The 19916-nt window shown below is 53.9% G+C and overlaps 3 protein-coding genes across 6 annotated transcripts; 1 reads left to right on the top strand and 2 right to left on the bottom strand.

Moving 5' to 3' along the window:
- Positions 1-220: 220 nt before the first annotated feature.
- On the bottom strand, positions 221-11797 carry TIA1 (TIA1 cytotoxic granule associated RNA binding protein). Of its 3 annotated transcripts, XM_084221931.1 has the most exons (12): positions 11643-11797; positions 8566-8662; positions 8083-8181; positions 7085-7139; positions 6385-6472; positions 5986-6061; positions 5139-5247; positions 4436-4531; positions 4259-4343; positions 3583-3706; positions 2647-2786; positions 221-1422 (listed from the first exon to the last, which is right to left on the bottom strand). In XM_084221931.1, exons 1-12 carry the CDS (start codon positions 11666-11668, stop codon positions 1311-1313), a joined length of 1107 nt encoding a protein of 368 aa, XP_084078057.1. In that variant the 5' UTR covers positions 11669-11797; the 3' UTR covers positions 221-1310. The 3 variants fall into 3 exon arrangements, 2 of the variants coding, with proteins under 2 accessions (XP_084078057.1, XP_084078058.1); XM_084221932.1 differs by lacking the exon at positions 11643-11797 and having other exon boundaries at positions 8083-8177; XR_014616767.1 differs by lacking the exon at positions 221-1422 and having other exon boundaries at positions 2652-2786; positions 4259-4338.
- Positions 11798-13124: 1327 nt separating this feature from the next.
- On the top strand, positions 13125-18011 carry PCYOX1 (prenylcysteine oxidase 1). Of its 2 annotated transcripts, XR_014616761.1 has the most exons (7): positions 13125-13244; positions 13756-13962; positions 14558-14732; positions 15031-15242; positions 15793-15945; positions 16335-17183; positions 17314-18011. XR_014616761.1 is itself a non-coding variant. In XM_084221905.1 (6 exons), the coding sequence occupies exons 1-6, from the start codon at positions 13157-13159 to the stop codon at positions 16985-16987; spliced, it is 1488 nt and encodes a 495-aa protein (XP_084078031.1). In that variant the 5' UTR covers positions 13125-13156; the 3' UTR covers positions 16988-18011. The 2 variants fall into 2 exon arrangements, 1 of the variants encoding a protein (XP_084078031.1); XM_084221905.1 differs by having other exon boundaries at positions 16335-18011.
- A 105-nt stretch (positions 18012-18116) lies between these two features.
- On the bottom strand, positions 18117-19713 carry SNRPG (small nuclear ribonucleoprotein polypeptide G). The gene is made up of 4 exons (XM_084221907.1): positions 19619-19713; positions 19383-19405; positions 18760-18884; positions 18117-18279 (listed from the first exon to the last, which is right to left on the bottom strand). The coding sequence occupies exons 1-4, from the start codon at positions 19648-19650 to the stop codon at positions 18229-18231; spliced, it is 231 nt and encodes a 76-aa protein (XP_084078033.1). The 5' UTR covers positions 19651-19713; the 3' UTR covers positions 18117-18228.
- Positions 19714-19916: the final 203 nt, after the last annotated feature.

Genomic DNA, 19916 nt, shown 5'->3' on the forward strand with positions numbered 1-19916 from the left:
GTGCGCTGGCATCACGTGATGCACCGCGGGGGCTGCTGGGAGTTGTAGTTTAAGGAGGAGCTCTGACACCCCCTACGACGCTTGGACCACAACTCCCATCAGCCCCCGCGGCGAGAATTCCCAATTTCCCTTTTTCCCCCCAAAATTTCGTCTTTTCCCCCCAAATTCCACTCATTTCTCCCCTCAAATCCCAGCAGCTCCACCCGCCCCCTCACAACCCCAACGCATCACCACCTGAAAAAGCACAGGACACAGGCAGCTCCGTTTTTTCATTTTTCCTTTTTTTTTTAAAAAAAAGTTTTTTCGTACTTTTTCTATTTTTTGTGAGTTTTTTTGTGTTTTTTTTTTTTTTAAAGGCTGAGCGAGAGGTAGGATAAAAAAGGGCGTTTTTTGGCCTCTGACAGATCAGGTTTGGGAGCTCTTCTCACCTTCACTCCCTTGTGAAACACACCTGGGCTGCAGAGGGAATTTTACACAATGGATTAAAAACTTTATATTCCAAGAGATATCTCATATCCACAAAAAAAAAGAAGGACAAAAAAAAAAAAGGAAGATTTGAGGCATAAATCACATCAAAAGGCTCCGTGTCCTACCTTTAAATAAGGAAAAAGTACAAAAGTGGCCGAAGGTTGTGCAAAAATTCTTCAATTTGCTCTGAATATTTTACAGAATCAGTACAGGAAAATGTAGAAATCAGTAAAAAAATTTAAAAAAAAAACCAACCAAGCCCCAGAGGGATCTGTCACGTTTTAGCAACAGGAATTTTGCTGTCCCAGGGTGGGGATTTGGCTCACGTGGGGAGAGCTGGGCACTTTGGAGTCCCTTTATTTGAAATTATTTTTGCATTTTTTGATTATTTTTTTTTTCCCCAGCATAAGGCAAAAAACCCGACCCTGAAAAACACACTGAGATCCACAAAAAAAAAAAAGATGTAAACGAAGATTTCTCTTGTAAAAAAGCCTCCTCCAGGAGGCTCCTTTAGAACAGAGGTGTGAGCCTGAAGGCAGCTCCAGCTTCCCACACTTTTGGCTTCTTTTGGGGTGGTTTTTTCCAGCTCTTTCTGAGGGAAAATCCCAAAAAAACCACAAAACAAAACCCCCCAAGGATGACTTTGTGCAATTCCTGCCCCGATTCTCAGCTAAGGCAGCCAAGTCCCTGCAAATTTGTGTTTCTAAAAAAACACATTCAAAATAAAAATCCACCAAAAAAAACAAAAATAAAAAAGAAGGAGAGGAAGGCGGTGAGGGGGATCCAGCATCGGGGTGGGTTTGGGGAAAGGGAGGGGTTGGGTCAATCTCAGCGCTGGGGGCTCAGGGGGTCTCGAAGCCCACGCGGAAGCCGGGCTGGGGCGGCACCACGGCGCCGTTCTGGCCCTGCAGGCTGAACCCGGGCGGCATCCAGGGCGGGGACGGCTGGCTCTGCCTGCAGGGGGGAAAGAGATCCTTTAGAGACTGATAAATGAAATAAAAACCATTTAGAGAGTGATAAATGAAATAAAAACCCTTCAGGGATTGCTAAAAAACCCTGCAGGGATTCCTAAAAAAGCTGCACCCTGTACCCAGGGGCATCCAGGGTGGGGATGACTGGCTCTGCCTGCAGGGGGGAAAGAAAATCTTTAGGGACTGATAAATGAAATAAAAACCATTTAGAGAGTGATAAAGGAAATCAAAACCCTCCAGGAATTGCTAAAAAACCTTCCAGGGATTGCTAAAAAAGCTGCACCCTGTACCCAGGGGGCATCCAGGGTGGGGATGACTGGCTCTGCCTGCAGGGGGGAAAGAAATCATTAGGGGTTCATAAATGAAATAAAAACCATTTAGAGAGTGATAAATTAAATAAATATTCTTTAGGGATTGCTAAAAAACCCTGCAGGGATTGCTAAAAAAGCTGCACCCTGTACCCAGGGGGCATCCAGGGTGGGGACGGCTGGCTCTGCCTGCAGGGGGAAAGAAATCATTAGGGGTTCATAAATGAAATCAAAACCCTTTAGAGAGTGATAAATGAAATCAAAACCCTTCAGGGATTGCTAAAAAACCCTGCAGGGATTGCTAAGAAAGCTGCACCCAGGGGGCATCCAGGGTGGGGATGACTGGCTCTGCCGGCAGGTGAAATAAATCATTAGGGGTTGCTGAATTAAATAAAAATCCTTTCGAGATTGCTAAATGAAATCAAAATCATTTAGGGATTGCTAAATTATCCTTCAGGGATTGCTAAAAAAGCTGCAGGCTGTACCCAGGAGCCATCCAGGGGGCTGAGGACGGGCTCTGCCTGGAGGGGGGAAAAATATCCTTTAGGGGTTCTTAAATTAAATAAAAACCCTTCAGAGATTGCCGAAATATCCTTTAGGGATTGCTAAATTAAATCAAAACCCTTTAGGGATTGCTAAAAAAGGGCCTGGATATTATGGGGAAAAGATCCTTTAGGGATTGCTAAATGAAAATCCTTTAGGGAGTGCTAAAACAGGCCTGGAGATTGTGGGGAAAGGCTTTGGGGGTGAAAAATCCTTTAGAGATTCCCCACCTTGCAGGGATATCCCCACCCCTGTTGGGATGTCCCCCCCTCGCAGGGATGTCCCCCCCTGCTGTGGCTCTGGGGCCAGGAATCCCTCCCAAAGGCCGAGTTTGGGATGAGAGCCCTGGGACTCACCCGAAGCCCTGCTGGCTCCAGGCCTGGCCGTAGACGCCGTAGGGGGGCACCTGCCAGCCGTTGGGCACGTACTGGCCCAGCTGGGCGCCGCCGTACCACTGCCCCCACTGCCCGTAGGGCGGCGCGTAGCTCAGCTGGCCCTGCGACACACGGCACCGTCAGGGCACGGCGGCAGCCACGGGGACATCAACACGCAGGCAGCCATGGAGACATCATCCATCCATCCATCCATCCATCCATCCATCCATCCAGCCATCCATCCAGCCATCCATCCATCCATCCATCCATCCAGCCATCCATCCATCATCCATCCATCCATCCAGCCATCCATCCATCCATCATCCATCCATCCATCCATCCATCCATCCAGCCACGGAGACATCAACACGCAGGCAGCCATGGAGACATCATCCATCCATCCATCCATCCATCCATCCATCCATCCATCCATCCATCCATCCAGCCATCCATCCAGCCATCCATCCATCATCCATCCATCCATCCAGCCATCCATCCATCCATCATCCATCCATCCATCCATCCATCCATCCAGCCACGGGGACATCAACACGCAGGCAGCCATGGAGACATCATCCATCCATCCATCCATCCATCCATCCATCCATCCATCCAGCCATCCATCCAGCCATCCATCCATCCATCCATCCATCCATCCATCCATCCATCCATCCATCCATCCATCATCCATCCATCATCCATCCATCCATCCATCCATCATCCATCCATCATCAATCCATCCATCCATCCATCCATCCATCCATCCATCCATCCATCCATCCATCATCCCTCCCTCATCCCTCCCTCCCTCCCTCCATCATCCCTCCCTCCATGATCCCTCCTTCCCTCCCTCCCTCCCCGTCATTCCCAGCTCCCAGCCAATTAACAGGTGGTTAATTAGCGGCGGGGCTGCCTGACCTGCTGCACAGGGCTGGCCATGTCGGGGGTCTCCTTGCCCCAGTAGCACTTGACCACGTGGCCCTCGATGGTGGTGCCGTTGACGGAGACGATGGCGTGGGCAGCGCTCTCATGGGAGCTGAACCTGGGGGCATTGATTGATTAATTGATTGATTGATTGATTGATTGATTGATTGGGGTATTGATTGGTTGGGGTATTGGTTGGGTATTGATTGATTGGGGTATTGATTGATTGGGGTGTTGATTGATTGGGGTATTGGTTGGGGTATTGACTGATTAACTGGGGTATTGGTTGGGGTATTGAGTGATTGGGGTATTGATTGGGGTATTGATTGATTGGGATATTGATTGATTAGGGTATTGATTGACTGGGGTATTGATTGACTGGGTATTGATTGATTGGGGTATTGGTTGGGGTACTGATTGACTGGGGTTAAGATATATTTATTAGGAATATTTACTGGGAATATGCATGGGGATATTTATTGGGATATTAATTAGAATATTTATTGGGATATTTATTAGAACATTTATTGGGATATTTATTAGAATATTTATTGGAATATTTATTGGGAATATTTATTGGAACATTTAGTGGGAATATCTATTAGTAATATTCATTGGGACCCTCCCATCCCCCCAATCCCCCTCCTCCCCAGGACCCCCCACGCCCCACCTGACGAAGGAGTAGCCTTTGTCCGGGAACACTCGGATCTCCATGATCTGCCCGAAGGGGGAGAAGGTCTGGCGCATCAGCTGCTCTGGAGCAGGAAGGACAGACAGACAGACAGACGGCAGCGTGAGCAGCGGCGGGGGCAGGGGGGCAGGGCTGGCGGGGGGGGCCCACACGTACCTGAGAGGCCGGAGGTGACGCCCCCGCAGTACACGGTGCAGTTGCTGGGGCTGGACTGAGTCACCACCTCCTCGTAGGACAATTGCTTGGTGTTCGCTGCAAGAGATGGGGCTGGGCTGTGCAAAGGGCTGGGAGGGGAACTGGGGGGATCCCAGTCCTGACCGGCACGAGGGGAACTGGGGGGATCCCAGTCCTGACCGGCACGAGGGGAACTGGGGGGATCCCAGTCCTGACTGGCACGAGGGGAACTGGGGGGGATCCCAGTCCTGACCGGCACGAGGGGAACTGGGGGGATCCCAGTCCTGACCGGCACAGGATTGCTGGGGATGAGCTGCAGATCTTTACAGGGACACCCCAGAGCCCTGCCAGGGCCTGAAGGGCTGCACGAGAGCTGGAGAGGGACAAGGGATGGAGGGACAGGACACAGGGAATGGTTCAAACTTGGAAAAAGTGATTTAAAAGTGATTTTAGGAAGGAATGAGGCTGGGGAGGGGCTGGGATGGCATTCCCAGAGCAGCTGGGGCTGCTCCATCCCTGTTGGTGTCCAAGGCCAGGCTGGGCAGGGCTTGGAGCACCCTGGCATTGGGGAAGGTGTCTCTGCCCAGGGCAGGGGTGGGTGGGATGGGCTCTGAGGTCCTTCCCACCCCAAAAACTCTGGTATCCCCCACCCCAGGAGCTGGCAGGGCACAGGGTGGGCACCTACTCTCATAGGTGCTCTTGGGAGCTGGAGGTTTCCTGGTGGCCCAGTTGGTCCTGATCTGCCGGCCCCCGAGCCACTGGCCCCCCATCTGCTGGATGGCGTTCTCAGCATCCTGCAGGGGACAGAGGGACAGAAAAACCCCACTGACCCCACAGCTGGCACCCCTCCTGTGGGACAGGGCCATGGGGGTGACCCCAGAGCCCTCCTGAGTGACCCTGGAGTGTCCCAGGACGGGGCTTGGAGCACCCTGGGACAGCAGGAGGGGTCTCTGCTCATGGCTGGGGTTTTACCCAGTTTTGAGGATGGAACCAAAGATCTCTCACCCATTTTTTGAAGAGGGAAATGAAGGGTTTCACCCATTTACTGAAGAGGGAAATAAGGGATTTCACCCATTTATTGAAGAGGGAAATAAAGGTTTTTACCCATTTTCGAGAAGGAAGCAAAGATCTCTCACCCATTTACTGAAGAGGGAAATGAAGGATTTTACCCATTTATTGAAGAGGGAAATGAAGGATTTTACCCATTTATTGAAGAGGGAAATGAAGGATTTTACCCATTTATTGAAGAGGGAGATAAGGGGTTTTACTCATTTACTGAAGAGGGAAATGAAGGGATTTTACCCATTTTTGAGAAGGAACCAAAGATCTCTCACCCATTTATTCAAGAAAGAAATAAGGGATTTCACCCATTTACTGAAGAGGGAAATGAAGGATTTTACCCATTTTTGAGGAAGGACCCAAAGATCTCTCACCCATTTATTGAAGAGGGAGATAAGGGGTTTTACTCATTTACTGAAGAGGGAAATAAGGGGTTTTACCCATTTTTGAGGAAGGACCCAAAGATCTCTCACCCATTTGTTGAAGAAGGAGACGAAGCCGTAGCCCTTGGACTTGCCCGTGGCCATGTCCTTCACCACCCGTGCGTCCCTGAAGCACAAAGGGGAACTTTTAAAATCTGATTTATTTGCCAACATATTCCACCTGCTCATTGCAAACGTTCAATAGAAATGATAGAAAATAAAAATAAAAATAAAAATAAAAAAGCAGGAATTGAAAGGCACGTGTTGCCTGTTAACTGAATTCTTTCATTCCCAGGTCAATTTGTTATCCCGTTTTTGGGCAGATGGAAGAAATTTTGATGGGAGAGCAGCCCAGGTGGGACAAAGGAGCTGGCTGTGGGAGCAGTGTCACACTGCCACAGTGCCACTCATCAGGACAGAGGCCTTGAGCTGCCCCACAAAAGGACTTACGAGATTCTTCCGAAGGGAGCAAAGGCTGCTTTGATGTCTTCAGTTGTGATCTCGGGGCTGAGGTCTCCCACAAAGACGTGGAAATGGTCTTTGGGGGAAAAGAGAAAGGAGGGTTCAGTGGGTGAAGATGCCCTCTGAACAGAGCAGAGGGCAAAAAACACTTCTTAAAAAACCCTTTATTAAAACTCAGCTGTTATTCAAAATACATCATTAAAAACCAGGCACTGATGAGGTTTAGCCCCACCAGCCTGAAATTCCCAGAATTTCCCCACAGAAACTGCTGGGACTGATGGAACCCTTCTGCATGCTCCTTGAGGGAGATGCTCAATGTGCCTCAAAAATCCAGAATGAGCCATTTTGGGTTTTAACTCCCAACTGCCCAGCTAGCAAACAGCCACAGATTTGCACCAAACACTACAGGGAAATGGAAGAGAATGTTATGGAATTTTTCCATAAAAACTCAATGGAAAACAAACAAAAAATCCCCAAACTTAGCTTCAGGGAACACCCTGGAGATCCACAATTTGATGTTTAAGAAGATACAATTACCTTGTGAACGCTGTGTGATGGCAAAGATCAGATTTGCCCTGAAGTTTAATTAACACAAACACAATAAACAATTAGGATTCCAATGAAAACCATTCCCACAGAGCTCTGTGTGCTGCATTTCTGTTTCACAACTTGCTCAGGTGACACTTACTGCTGGTGTCTTTCTTCTGGCTGCTGGGGGTGGTGGCCCAGTTCACTTTAACCTCCTGCAAATGGCAATCACACATCAGATTTGGCAAATCCCAACAAGCTCAGACACCTCCAGTGCCCAAATCTGAGCCTACAGGGCAAGGCTGGGCTTCAAACTCGAGTTTAATATTTTTCTAGGGAGAGGGTTTGTTCTTAAATTAACAGGGCTAGAGTTCCCCTGCTCTGGGGAGAAAGGAAAGCTCTAGAGAGAGCTTCCAGCACATTCCAGGGCCTGAAGGGGCTCCAGGAGAGCTGGAGAGGGACTGGGGACAGGGGATGGAGGGACAGGACACAGGGAATGGCTTCAAATGTCTCAAGAGTGATTGTGAACAGGATGGGGACAGACTCTGACCAGTGGGGCCCAGTGACAGGGCAGGGACTGAAACATGGGAAGCTCTACCTGATAATGAGGAAAAAAAAAGGAAAATATGAGGGAAAATATGAAGGAAAACTTTCCTTGGAGGCCTGGAACAGCTGTGGGAGCAGACATGAGACAGCCTTCTCAGCAGACATCAAAAGCCTGCCTGGACACTCCCTGTGCACCTGCTCTGAATGAGCTCTGGCAGGGGATCATCTCCAGAGGAGCCTTCCAACCCAACCACTCTGGAATTGTGTGATTGTCCTCCCAGCTCCAAGTTCCTCCCAAAATTCTGAGCTCCTCCTCCCAACACCCTGAACTCCTCCCAATGTCCTGAACTGCTCCCAACCCCCCCAACTCCTGTTCTGAGCCGTGTCCCGCTGAGATCTCTGCCCCAAAGGCAGAGTCCCCCATCTGCAGCACATCCCCTCCTCTGCCAGCAGGATTTCAGCCCCTGGCACAGCCTCTGCCCTCCTGTCCCAGCAGGATCAGCCCCTGGCACAGCCTCTGCCCTCCTGTCCCAGCAGGATCAGCCCCTGGGTGCCCCCAGCCCCTGGCACAGCCTGCTGTGCCCCAGACTCACCCCGAGCAGGGCAGCTTACCTTACCCATTATCTTCCTGCCGTTCATGGCAGCCAGCGCCGCGGCCGCGTGCCGGTGCTCGTAGAACTCCACGAAGCAGTAGGGATCATTGCCAGCTGTCTGAGACAGGAAACGGGCTGGGATCAGGGACACTGAGCCGGGACTGGGGACACTGAGCCGGGATCAGGGACACTGAGCTGGGATCAGGGACACTGAGCTGGGACTGGGGACACTGAGCCGGGATCGGGGACACTGAGCTGGGACTGGGGACACTGAGCTGGGACTGGGGACACTAACCCAGAACTAGAGACACTAACCCAGGATTAGAGACACAAACCCGTAACTAGGGACTCAAACCCAGAACTAGAGACACTAAACCAGGATTAGAGACACTAAACCAGGATCAGGGACTCAAACCCAGGATCAGGGACTCAAACCCAGGATTAGGGACTGGAGGCAGCAGCCCTGAGGAGAGCAGGGACATCAGGGGATTCGGGCTCTTACATCCATGATCATCTTGCAGTTCTTGCAGGGTCCGATCTGGCTGAAGAGCTGCAGGATCAGAGCCTCAGTCACGTCCCTGGAGAGGTTCCCCACGTACCTGAGGGACAAACACAGGCATGGGCATGGATCTTGGAGCCTGGAGAGGGGCTTGAGAGCAGGGATGAAGTGATGGGAAAAGGGGGAATGGCTTCCCACTGCTGGAGGGCTGGGTGAGATGGGATGCTGGGATGGAACTCCCAGAGGAGCTGTGACCATCCCTGAATCCCTGGGAATGTCCACAGCCAGGCTGGACAGGGCTTGGAGCAACCTGGGCCAGTGGGAGGTGTCCCTGCTCGTGGCACGGGGTGGCACTGGATGGGGTTAACGTCTCTTCCCACCCCAAACCATTCCAGGATTCCATGACTCCATGAACTTGACCTTCCAAACTGATTTCCCAGGTCAGAGTCCAGTTCCCATATCCCTACACTGATTTCCCAGTACAGACACCCCAGTTCCCATATCCCTACACTGATTTCCCAGTTCAGACACCCCAGTTCCCATATCCCTACACTGATTTCCCAGTACAGACACCCCAGTTCCCATATCCCTACACTGATTTCCCAGTACAGACACCCCAGTTCCATATCCCTACACTGATTTCCCAGTACAGACACCCCAGTTCCATATCCCTACCACAATTTCCCAGTACAGAAATTGCAGCTCCCATATCCATACCCCAGCACCCCTGCCCCAGCACCCCTTCCCAGCTGCCCCAGCAGCTCAGGCTGTTGTTTGCCCACGTTTTCCACAACATTTGGCCGGTTCCTCCCGAAGCCCTGACGTTTTGAAAGCCCCAGATCTGCCTGGAATGCCAACGTGCTCGAGTGCACACGTCCCCAGCTGGGGCAAGGATCAGCCTCCCCAGCACAACCACAGCCCAAACCCCCACTCCCACCTGGGACTGTGGCTTCCTTGGCCACCAAGGCGCAGGGCTGGCCGGTGTTGTTGTTTTTGTTGGTGTTGTTGAGCCCAAATCATGGGATTGTTATAAAAAACCCAGGGAGAAACCTCAGCCCCCAAGGTGCAGCTGCAGCTCCTGCACAGGAACACTCCAAACCCTGGCCAAATGCCAGCCCCAAAACCATCCTGGTGCACCTGCAGTGCCCCCAGAGGGGCAGAGGGGCTGCCAGAAAACAGCCAGCAGCAAATCCAAGCTCTGTTTGTGCTCCAAGCTTTGGATACGGGGGAAGGAAACAACTTCTGTCAGGAATGGCTCATCCAGGAGTTCTGTGCTAATTATTGAAGCAACTTTTAGGCAGGAGGCAGGATTGGGTTTTAAAAACCCTTTACAGGCTTTGTCTGGCTCTAAGTGAGTGATTCCTGCACTTCTGACAAGTTTCCTCAGAATATTAAAACAAGGAGGGATTAGAGCACTTCATTAAGGCAATTAACACCAGGACCTTGTCTCCCAGCAAGTCCAACTGAGAGTGGGATCAGAGAGGCTTGAACAACCACTAACCTGAGCTGGACTTTCTGCTCCTCCCAAACCCGACCTGTGACACCCAGCTGGTGACAATTCCCTGCATGACCCTAGAGAGCCACGGGGAGGGAGTCAGAGAGATCCCAGCCTGGATGTTGCTGAGCCCTGAGCTTGTTTTAGGGCAGCACTCAGCGATCCTGCAGGTCCTTTCCAGGCCTCAGTGATGCCCCGTGTGTGCCACCAGCTGCACGTGCTCCAGGACAGGCACTCGCATTCCTTGGCACACATCGAGGCCCCACACGAGCCTCGGGATGGGGGAAAACATCCTCCCAAACAAACACACCAACACTGTGTGTTTGCAGAGGCCAGGAATAGCTCCCAAAGTGTGGGAAAACAGCGGGACTGGGGAAGCAGGGAGCGCTCAGTGCTCGGGACAGCTGGGGTGAGGCACGGCGGGGTCTTGTTGTCCTGTGGTCACTCAGCCCCTGGGGAGGAGCAGCAATCCAAGGGCACAACACTCCCTCACCTCGGAATGATTCCCTCCCTCCCTCCTGTCCTTCCTGCTGCACTGCAAAAAAAGGCTTCTAGGGTGGGATGGCAAGAGTGGAGCCTGATTTCCCTGACCCAAACACAGGAAAGCTACTCCAGGTAACACCTGCCTCGGGGAAGGAAGGAACCAGCCCACGTGTGCACAACAGTCAGGTTCTGCAGCACCTTCTGCTAAAATCCAACCTAAACCTCCACTGACGTGGCTTCCTAATTCACTCTGTGGGAAGCAACAGGTTCAGAGAGTGCTTTGAACACTGGGACAAGCTCTGGATTCACGGGCACTGCCTGGTCATTCCCACCGAGCTGCTGAGCAGGCCAGGGGGGCTCCAGCTGTGTGCCAAGGCAGCCCCCGGGGCAAAATCCAGCCAGTCGCTCACAAAACCCTACACGGATCATCCAGAATGGCAGGATCCTCACCACGGAATGGTTTGGGGTGGAAGGGACTGGGATCATCCCAGTTCAGTGCCCTGCCAAGGGCTGGGATGGACGGGGGAGGGGGGCACACACACCTCAGACCCCCTTTCCCTCCAGATGTGTGTGGATGTACCAGGGAGGGGACACCTTCCACACTGCCTTCCCTCCAGATGTGACCAGGGACGGACTGCGCAGAGTGGCACATATTTTCCAGACCCCCTTTCCATCCAAGAAGGAGGGACACACCTTCCTGACCACTCTTCCCTCCGGATGTGACCTGGCATGGACTGGGAAGGGGCACACACCTTGCAGACCCCTTTTCTCTCCAGATGTGAGTTGGGACGTACTGGGGAAGGGACACACAGCTTCCACACAGCCCTGTCCCTCCAGATGTGAGCTGGAGGCCCAGGGGCACGCCCGGAGCGGAGGGCAGGCCGCCGGTGCCCAGCACTGGGACCGGGGAAAGGGCAGGAATACCGCGGGAGCCGGGCTCCGCTCGCTGCCGGAGGGGGCCGGCTGCCCCTCAGTCCCGCAGCACTGCGGGCGGCCGAGGGTCCGCGGCGGAGCCCTGAGGGGCCCGTCCGTGAGGCGACCCCGGGCCGCCCCTCCCCGCGGAGCCGGGAACAATAGGCGGTCTCGCCCCCTCCCCACTCACAGGGTCTTGGGCATTTCATCCTCCATGGCGCCGCCGCCGCCCGCCCCGGCTCTTCCCGCCCGCCGGGGCGGCCCCGTGAGCCCTGGGCAGCCCGGGCAGCCCGAGCGGCGCCGGCCCCGCCGGCGGACGGTCCCGCGGCGGCTCCTCGCAAGATGGCGGCGGGCGGGCGGGCTGAGGGGCCGGGGGGGGGGGGGGGGGGGGGCGGGAACGCGCGTGCGCGGGGAGAGCGCGGGAACGGAGCGGGGACGCGCGGCCCGCCCGCCGCCACCGCTCCGCGCATGCGCGGCCGTGAGGGGAAGGCGAGAAAAGTGGTGAAAAGTGATTTAAAATCAGGGCGTTAAAAATAAAAGGGTGAGAAATGAAGGGATTTCAAGGGCGTTAAAAATAAAGGGGTGAGAAATGAAAAGATTTGAAGAAAGGGCTTAAAAATAAAAGCGTTAAAAGGAAAACGCTTAAAAGCGGGGTGAAAATGTGCTGGCGGGCACAGGGAATGGGGGCATCAGCGCTGGGAAATGGCAATAAAGGTGTGAAAATAAAGAAAGGAATTTAAAATTAAAGAAGTAAAAAGAATGTAATTAAAAGGGATTAAAACCGCGTTCGAAAGAGGTATGCGGGTAAGGGACATGGGGACACCGGGAATGGGGGCAGCAGGGCTGAGAAAGAAAGTAAAGGTGTTAAAAGTAAAAGACCTAAAGGTGTTAAAAGTAAAAGACATAAAGGAGTTAAAATAGAAGTGTTTAAAAAGGAGGAGTTTAAAATTACAGAATTAAAAATGAAAGAATTGAAAGTAAAGTGGTGAAAAGGGACAGGTGGGCATCGGGAATGGGGCACTGAGGGGCGGAAATAAAGTTTATAAAATACAGGGACTAAAAGAAAGATTACTAAAATAAAGTAATTAAAAGAAATTATAAAAATTTATTCATTAGAGGAATTAAATATGAGGATTTAAAAATTAAAGAATCAAAGGAGAAGGGTTTAAACGCAGTGTGAAAAGGTTCGTGTGGGGACCAGCAACAGAGGTGGTGGGCGGGGGGGAATAAAAATATAGGAGTTAAAATAAGATAGCTAAAAAAAAGGAGTTTAAAAGAAAAGGGTTTAAACCGAAAAGAATTTAAAACCAAGGCATTAAAAATAAAATAACTAAAAGTAAAGGGATTAAAGGTAAAGGGATTAAAAGCAGGGTGAAAAGATACTTGTGGGCACCGAGAAAGAGGCACCTTCTGCAGGGGCGGGAAAATTAAAATAAAGGAGTTAAACTAAAATAATTAAAAGCTAAGGAAGTAAGAGAAAGTGCTTTGGAATACCGGACAAATTAATTCCAAGAAACCTAAAATATCCGTGCGCCGCCCGGGAATCGAACCCGGGTCGCAAGAATGGGAATCTTGCATGATACCACTACACCAGCGGCGCCGTTGGTGACCTGCATTTCTCCGTGTCCTTCATGATCGTCCCAACGCAGCCAGCCCGAGCTGCACTCGCGATCCGCCCATCGCCTTCTGCCCTTGCCCGCCGCCATGCCGGGCCTCCGCCGCCTCCTGCCGCTGCTGCTCGCCGCTCTCTGCCCACCCGCCCTCAGCCTCCGCCATGGGCCCTCCAAGATCGGTGCGAACAGCGGGCAATGCCCGCGGGATCAGGGGAGGCGCTTGTGTGAGGGACGGGGACTCTGCGAGGGATCTCTGAAGGGAAAGCTCAGGGGGAGCTCTTAAGGGAATCTCTCAGAGGCGGTGTGAGGGGGTGTCCCTTGAAGGGATCAGGGGGAGGAAAACTGTGAGGGGATCTGTGAGGGCGCAGGGTGGACACTTTGAGGGCATCTGTGAGGAAGGTGTGAGCAGAGGATCCTTTATGGGACTTTGAGGGGATGTGTCATGGGAGGACACTGAGGGGGGACCTATGTAGGTCAGGAAGCATGAAGGTCGGGGGGGCCTGTGAGGGGATCCTTTGAGGGGCAGAGGATTTGAGAGAGGTTCCCTTGAGGGGATCGGGGTGGGGGTGCCATGAGGGGTCTGTGGGGGGTTCCCTAGACAGGAACTGTCCTGAGGTGTCTGTGAGGGGGCTGTGTGCACTGTGCTCTCGTGGGGCTGTGAGGGTGACCGGGCCCCCTTCTCTCTCCCAGCCGTGGTGGGCGGCGGGATCGGCGGCTCGGCCGCCGCGTATTTCCTGCGGCAGAAGTTCGGCCGCAGCGTGCAGCTGCACGTGCTGGAGAAGGCGGCGGTGGGCGGCCGGCTGGACACGCTGGACATGGAGGGGGCCAGCTACGAGGTAGGGGGGTCCGTGATCCACCCCCTCAACCTGCACATGAAGCATTTTGTCAAGGAGCTGGGTGAGCACGGACACCCCAATTCTTCTTGGTGTCTCTCAGTCCCAAAACTGTCCCTCAGACCCAAAATGATCCCCCTGGGGTGCTCTGGGTGCCATTCTGCTGGGGGACATCCTTCGAAAGAACAAGGCTTCGTAGCCCTCATATTCTTCTTCAGTAGCCCTCATATGCTTCCACAATAGCCCACCCTCTTTTCCCCAATATTCCCCCCAATGTCCTTCCCCAATATTTCCCCTCCTTTTCCCAATATCCCCCCTATATACTTCCCTAGAAATCACCTTTCTCCAATATCCCTCCCCAAATAGCCAACTTTTCTCCCCAGATAGCCCCCGTGATACCCCAGCCCCACTCAAGGCAAAGGGAGCCCACATCCCAGTGGGAATGGTCTTACCCCTCCCCACAGATGATCCCCTTATGGCATCATAAAGGTCCAAAAATCACCTCTAATCACTCCCTGGCCCGTGATCAAGGGCTAATTCCCCTTTCCATACTTTGGCACTCCAATCTTCAATCACTCACCTCATCAGCATGATGCCAGGTCTGAGGTGGAATAGCTCTGCCTTTCCCTTAATTACCTTTTTCTGTCCTTTCCCCAAAGGCCTCTCGGTCGCCCCACCCGAGGGCAGCCTCGCAGGCGTTTACAATGGGGAGGAATTTGTGTTTGAGGAGAGCAGCTGGTCCTTCATCAACCTCCTCAAACTCCTGTGGCACTATGGCCTCAACCCCCTGCGCATGTCCATGTGGGTGGAGGACATCCTGGACAAGTTCATGAGGTGGGTTGGGGTCCTGAGGAGGAAAAGGTGGGAAAGAACCTTAAGGACACCTTCCTCTATCCCAGGTGGCTCCAAGCTCAGTCCAGCCTGGCCTTGGGCACTTCCAGGGGTGGGGCAGCCACAGCTGCTCAGGGAAAACTGTGCCAGGGTCTCTCCACCGTCATAAAAATCCCCAGTATGGAACCTGACCCTCCCCTCTTGGTCCTCCAGGCCCCTGTCCTGCAGTCCCACAAAGCCACCCCGCAGCTGGCAGGGCCAGAGCTCAGAGCCAGAGCCAATTTCCCGTGTGCACTGACAGGATCTACCGGTACCAGATGCACGACTACGCCTTCAGCAGCAACGAGCGCCTGCTGCACGCCCTGGGGGGCGACGACTTCACGCGCCTGCTCAACCAGAGCATCGACGAGGCCATGCAGAAAGCAGGGTTCTCCCAGAAATTCATCAACCAGGTGGTGTGTCCGGCCATGAGGGTGAATTATGGCCAAGGGGTCACCATCCCTGGTTTTGTAGGTGAGTGTTTGGAGGGAGCCTCCCATCCTGGGTGTGGGAGAATGGATTGGAAGGGAACAGAGATGGTGCTGTGGGCAAGCTTGCCCCGATGAGTTGCAGCTGTACTAATTACCAAAGAATGGGAGCAGCCTTGCCCTGGACAGTTCACCACCCTGTCCAGTAAGGATGTGTTATAAAAGAGTGGGTTTGGCACTGGTGAGGAAGAGGACAGAGGAAGAAAGGGGGGGAGGAGTCACTGCTGTGTGGTGCTGCCTGTTTACAGAGAAAAGATATGAAAGTTTACTGTAAAAGATAATAAAGGAATGGTGCTGGCCACCATCTTTGGCATCAGTTGTTTGAGCCCACTGTCAGTGGGGAAAGTCATTTGAGTCCAGTGACAGTTGGTGCCCCGTGTGAGGAGTGAGCACTGACAAAGGTACAACACGCAACCTGGGTGTTGGGTTCCGGCTCCCTGGGCTCCAAGCTCTGTGTCCCCAGGCATGTTTATCTCCCCAGTTTTGCAGTTTGTTTTTCCAGTGTTTCCCTGCTGACAGAGGTGGTTTCCTTGCAGGTGCTGTGTCCCTGGCTGGGGTGCAGTCAGGCCTTTGGTCTGTGAAAGGGGGGAACAAACTTGTGTGCTCCGGCCTCATCTCCTCCTCCAAGGCCGAGGTTATCCCGGGAACAGTCGTGTCCATAGAGCCAAAAACCAGACACATGCGTGGAGGTGAGTGGGGCTGCAGTTCCCTTCAGTGGGGAGGGGAAGGTGACACTGGAGAGCAACCTCGGCCCCTTGGGGATTTCAAAATGAAAATTCCTCCCTGGGAGGCTGGGATGGAATTCCCAGGGGAGCAATGGCTGTCCCTGGATCCCTGGAAGTGTCCAGGGCCAGGCTGGATGAGGCTTGGAGCAGCCTGGGACAGTGGGAGGGGAGGTGTCCCTGCCATGGAAGGGGATGGGCTTTAGGATCCCTTCCAATCTGACCCATTCCATGGAACCAGGGCTGATAACCCAGCTGCACAAATGGATGAACCCAAATGTGGTGGCATTTTGGGATGCCGGGGCGGTCGGGATTCGCTCCCAGCAGGGTGAGGATAACCGAGCTGTTCTCCACAGGGGAGCCGGTGAAGCTCTACGAGGTCACCTACAACACGTCCTCGGGGCTCACAGGGGACACCTACGACATCGTCGTCATCGCGGCCCCGCTGGGCCGCAAGCTGGCCAACATCACCTTCCGCAACTTTGACCCTCCCATCCCGGAATTCCTGAATCCCTACCACCAGACCGTCACCACCTTGGTGCATGGGCGCTTGAACACCTCCTTCTTTGGCTACCAGGACCCCCAGGCTTTTCACCTTGGTGCCATTTTCACCACAGACAACCCCAAACTATTCATTAACAGCCTGGGTGTGGTGTTCCCCGTGGGGGACACGGGCACGAAGCTGCCGCTGCCGTCGGCCGTCTGGAAGGTGTTTTCCAACGAGGAGCTCACCAAGGAGCAGCTCAATCTGCTCTTCTCCTCCTACGACTCGGTGAGGGTGAAGCCGTGGCTGGCGTACCCCCAGTACAGCGCTCCCGAGAGGTTTCCCCCCATCGTCCTGCACGAGCAGCTCTACTACCTGAACGGGCTGGAGCGCGCCGCCAGCGCCATGGAGATGAGCGCCATCGCCGCCCGCAACGCCGCCCTGCTCGCCTTCCACCGCTGGCACGGCCACAGCGCCAGCGTCGACCAGGAGGACCTGCACGAGAAGCTCAAAACGGAGCTCTGACACAGCCCAGGGCTCAATTAACACTAATGAACTCTGTGCTGCGCCCCTCCAAAGAGGTGTTCTGTAGGATCACGGGATCCTTACGGTTGGAAGGTCTTCAAGAACATCAAGACCTTCAAGATGCCGTAATTAACTCTAATGAACTCTATACTTCATCCCTCCCAGGAGGTATTTCATAGGATCATGGGATCCTTAAGTTTGGAAGAGCTTCAGGACCATCAAGATGCCCTTATTAACTCTAATGAACTCCATACTTGGTCCCTCCATGGACCTGTTTGATAGGATCATGGGATCCTTAAGATTGGAAGATCTTCAAGACCATCTAGACATTAAAGATCTTCAAGACCATCAAGACCTTCAAGATGCTGTAATAAACTCTAATGACCTCCATACTTCGCCCCTCCAAGGAGGTGTTTCCTAGGACCAGGAGATCCTTAAGGTTGGACGAGTTTCAAGAACATCAAGACCTTCAGGATCACCAAGACCTTCAAGTCCAACCATCAGCCCAACTGCGTTCACCATCAATGATGTGTCCATGAGTTTTTTGGACACTTCCAGGGATGGTGACTCTACCACAGCCTAGGCTGGACAATCCTTCCTGCCATGACAAAATTCTCCCCAATATCTCATCCTGATGTCCCCTGGTGTCACCTGGAAGCTGTTTGGCCACCTCTGGAGAGAGCAGGAGCAGTGAAGGGTTCTCAAGTAAGCCGGGACATTTTCCTCATATAAATTCCTGAGTTTTCCTCAAGTTCCTTGATTTATTATCCCTGTCTGAGATTAGGGAATTCATTAAAAGTGCCATATTGACCCCAAAAGTGCCCTCCAGCTGGGAATATCGACTCCCTGGCTGTCCATCCCTCTGCCCCAGCATTTCCTGCCAAGCAATTATTCCTCAGGGTGGAAACTGGGGGGAATGGAGTGGTGGGAGCTGCCAAAATGGGTGGGAAAGAGGAAAAACCACCAGTATCCATTGCTGTGCTCCTTTTTTAAGGAGAAAGCCACCAAAAATAGCACAAATTTAACACCCACGTCAATAAATTAAAGTTTTCCTCGAGTTTCCCAGGGTTGGGAGTGGAATTAACACCCAGCTGCCAAAAAGCAATGTGAGAAAGTCTTGAGTTAGGTCAACCATTACAAAATTGATTTAATAACAAAACCAAAATAATTGTACACTCAGGAGCAGAGTCTTGGACGAGGGAATAGAAGCGGTGGGTGGGGATTTGGGGTTTTCCAGGGGTTTATACTCGTTCCAAAGCTTCCAGCATGATGATGCTGTTCCCTCGGATCACCTGGAAGGGGCAAGGTGAGAAGCACCCAAGGCTCTGCTGAATTCCCAGCTGACACATCCCGTTCCAGTCTGTCACCAAACTTCCCACTCGTTCTGCACAAACAGCTCCCCACCAGTGCTCCCAGTGCCCTGAGCACTCTGCTCCCAGTGCTCCCAGTGTCCTCAGCACCCTGCTCCCAGTGCTCCCAGTGCCCTCAGCACCCTGCTCCCAGTGCTCCCAGTGTCCTCAGCACCCTGCTCCCAGTGCTCCCAGTGCCCTCAGCACCCTGCTCCCAGTGCTCCCAGTGCCCTCAGCACCCTGCTCCCAGTGCTCCCAGTGTCCTCAGCACCCAGCTCCCAGTGCTCCCAGTACTCCCAGTACTCTCAGTGGTCGCAGTGCCCTCACCACCCTGCTCCCAGTACTCCCAGTGCTCCCACCACCCTGCTCCCAGTGTTCCCAATTCCCCGCACCACCCCGCTCCCAGTGCTCCCAGTGCCTCACCACCATGCCGATGTTGTTCTGCTGCCCGCCCGCCGCCATCTCCACGCACTCGTCGATCACCAGGTTCATGAAGGGGTCGAAGCCCCGCAGGATGCCCTGCACGTGCCGGCCGCCGTTCAGCTTCACTGCGGGAGCCGGGGGTTAGGGGGGGACAGTTCCCAAAACGGGAGGGTTTGACCCCAAATTTGCAGCTCGGAATGAGCGGGACCCGCAGGGGGTGAATGGGAAGGGTTGAGCACAGCCCGTAATGGGAAAAGAGTGAATTTTCCACTCATGTTAGAGTTAAATTAATGAATTATGACTTAATGAATGAATTAGAATTTTAATTAACGAGCTACAAGGCTCGACATCAGTCAGGGATGTTGTTGCAGAGGGCAGACCCGAACACCAGCGCCAGCAGCCGGGACCCCCTCCCTGGGCTCTGTGAGGGGTGGGCGGGGGTCCCCAAAACCGGGCACTGCTGGGGGGCGGGCGGGCGTCCCTGGGCACCGTGAGGGGATCGGGGCGGGTGGGAGCTCCCGGGCACCGTGAGGGGATCGGGGCGGGGGTCCCCGGGCACCGTGAGGGGGATCAGAGCGGGCGAGGGTCCCGGAGCGGGGGATCAGGACAGTTCCAGAACTCACACGACAGCTTCTTGTCCATGAACCTGCAACGAGATGGCAGCGGGTGAGCACCGGCGGGTGGGGATGGGGCAAGAGCCCGCCGCCATTATCCCCTCACGACCCGCCCCCCTCCCTCCGCCATTACACCGGGGCGCCTCGGTGCACGCCGGGACACTGGCCAGCGGCGCACCGCGCCGCTCCGGTACTTCCTTCCCCCCAGCGCCTCTCCGGTGCTGCCCCGGCCCCTCCGGACGCACTTTTTCAGCTCAGGCGGGTGCGCTTTACTCATGGTGCCCACAGCCCCCGGCTCGTCTCTGCCGCGCTCCGCGTTCTGACGTCAGCCCGCCGTGCGTCCTCTAGCGCCAGCCAATGGCGGCCCGCGGCGCGCTACCGCACTCACCCGAGTAGCGGCGCAGCTGGAGGAAGGCAGCGGGGCGGAAAGGGGGGAAAGCAGGGGGTGGTGAGGGGAGTGCGCGGCTACAGGGGGAGGTACGGCGGCATGGCCCCCACCATGTGCGGCACGTCTGTGCGCATGTTGTGTGTGGGTCTGCCTGT

The sequence above is a fragment of the Fringilla coelebs genome (genome assembly GCF_963513975.1).
Source record: "Fringilla coelebs genome assembly, chromosome: 26".
NCBI classification, from domain to species: Eukaryota; Metazoa; Chordata; class Aves; order Passeriformes; family Fringillidae; genus Fringilla; species Fringilla coelebs.

Excerpts from the sequence above, each read along its gene's own strand:
- TIA1 (XM_084221931.1), bottom strand. The coding sequence starts at position 11,668 with ATGGAGGATGAAATGCCCAAGACCCT. Across the intron at positions 4,344-4,435 it reads CGTCACCTCCGGCCTCTCAG|AGCAGCTGATGCGCCAGACC; the intron begins GTACGTGTGGGC and ends TTCCTGCTCCAG. Across the intron at positions 3,707-4,258 it reads AAAGGCTACTCCTTCGTCAG|GTTCAGCTCCCATGAGAGCG; the intron begins GTGGGGCGTGGG and ends CAATGCCCCCAG.
- PCYOX1 (XM_084221905.1), top strand. The coding sequence starts at position 13,157 with ATGCCGGGCCTCCGCCGCCTCCTGCCGCTGCTGCTCGCCGCTCTCTGC. Across the intron at positions 13,963-14,557 it reads GCATTTTGTCAAGGAGCTGG|GCCTCTCGGTCGCCCCACCC; the intron begins GTGAGCACGGAC and ends CTTTCCCCAAAG. Across the intron at positions 15,243-15,792 it reads CACCATCCCTGGTTTTGTAG|GTGCTGTGTCCCTGGCTGGG; the intron begins GTGAGTGTTTGG and ends GTTTCCTTGCAG.
- SNRPG (XM_084221907.1), bottom strand. The coding sequence starts at position 19,650 with ATGAGTAAAGCGCACCCGCCTGAGCTGAAAAA. Across the intron at positions 18,885-19,382 it reads CATGGACAAGAAGCTGTCGT|TGAAGCTGAACGGCGGCCGG; the intron begins GTGAGTTCTGGA and ends CGGCTCCCGCAG. Across the intron at positions 18,280-18,759 it reads AGAACAACATCGGCATGGTG|GTGATCCGAGGGAACAGCAT; the intron begins GTGAGGCACTGG and ends TGCCCCTTCCAG.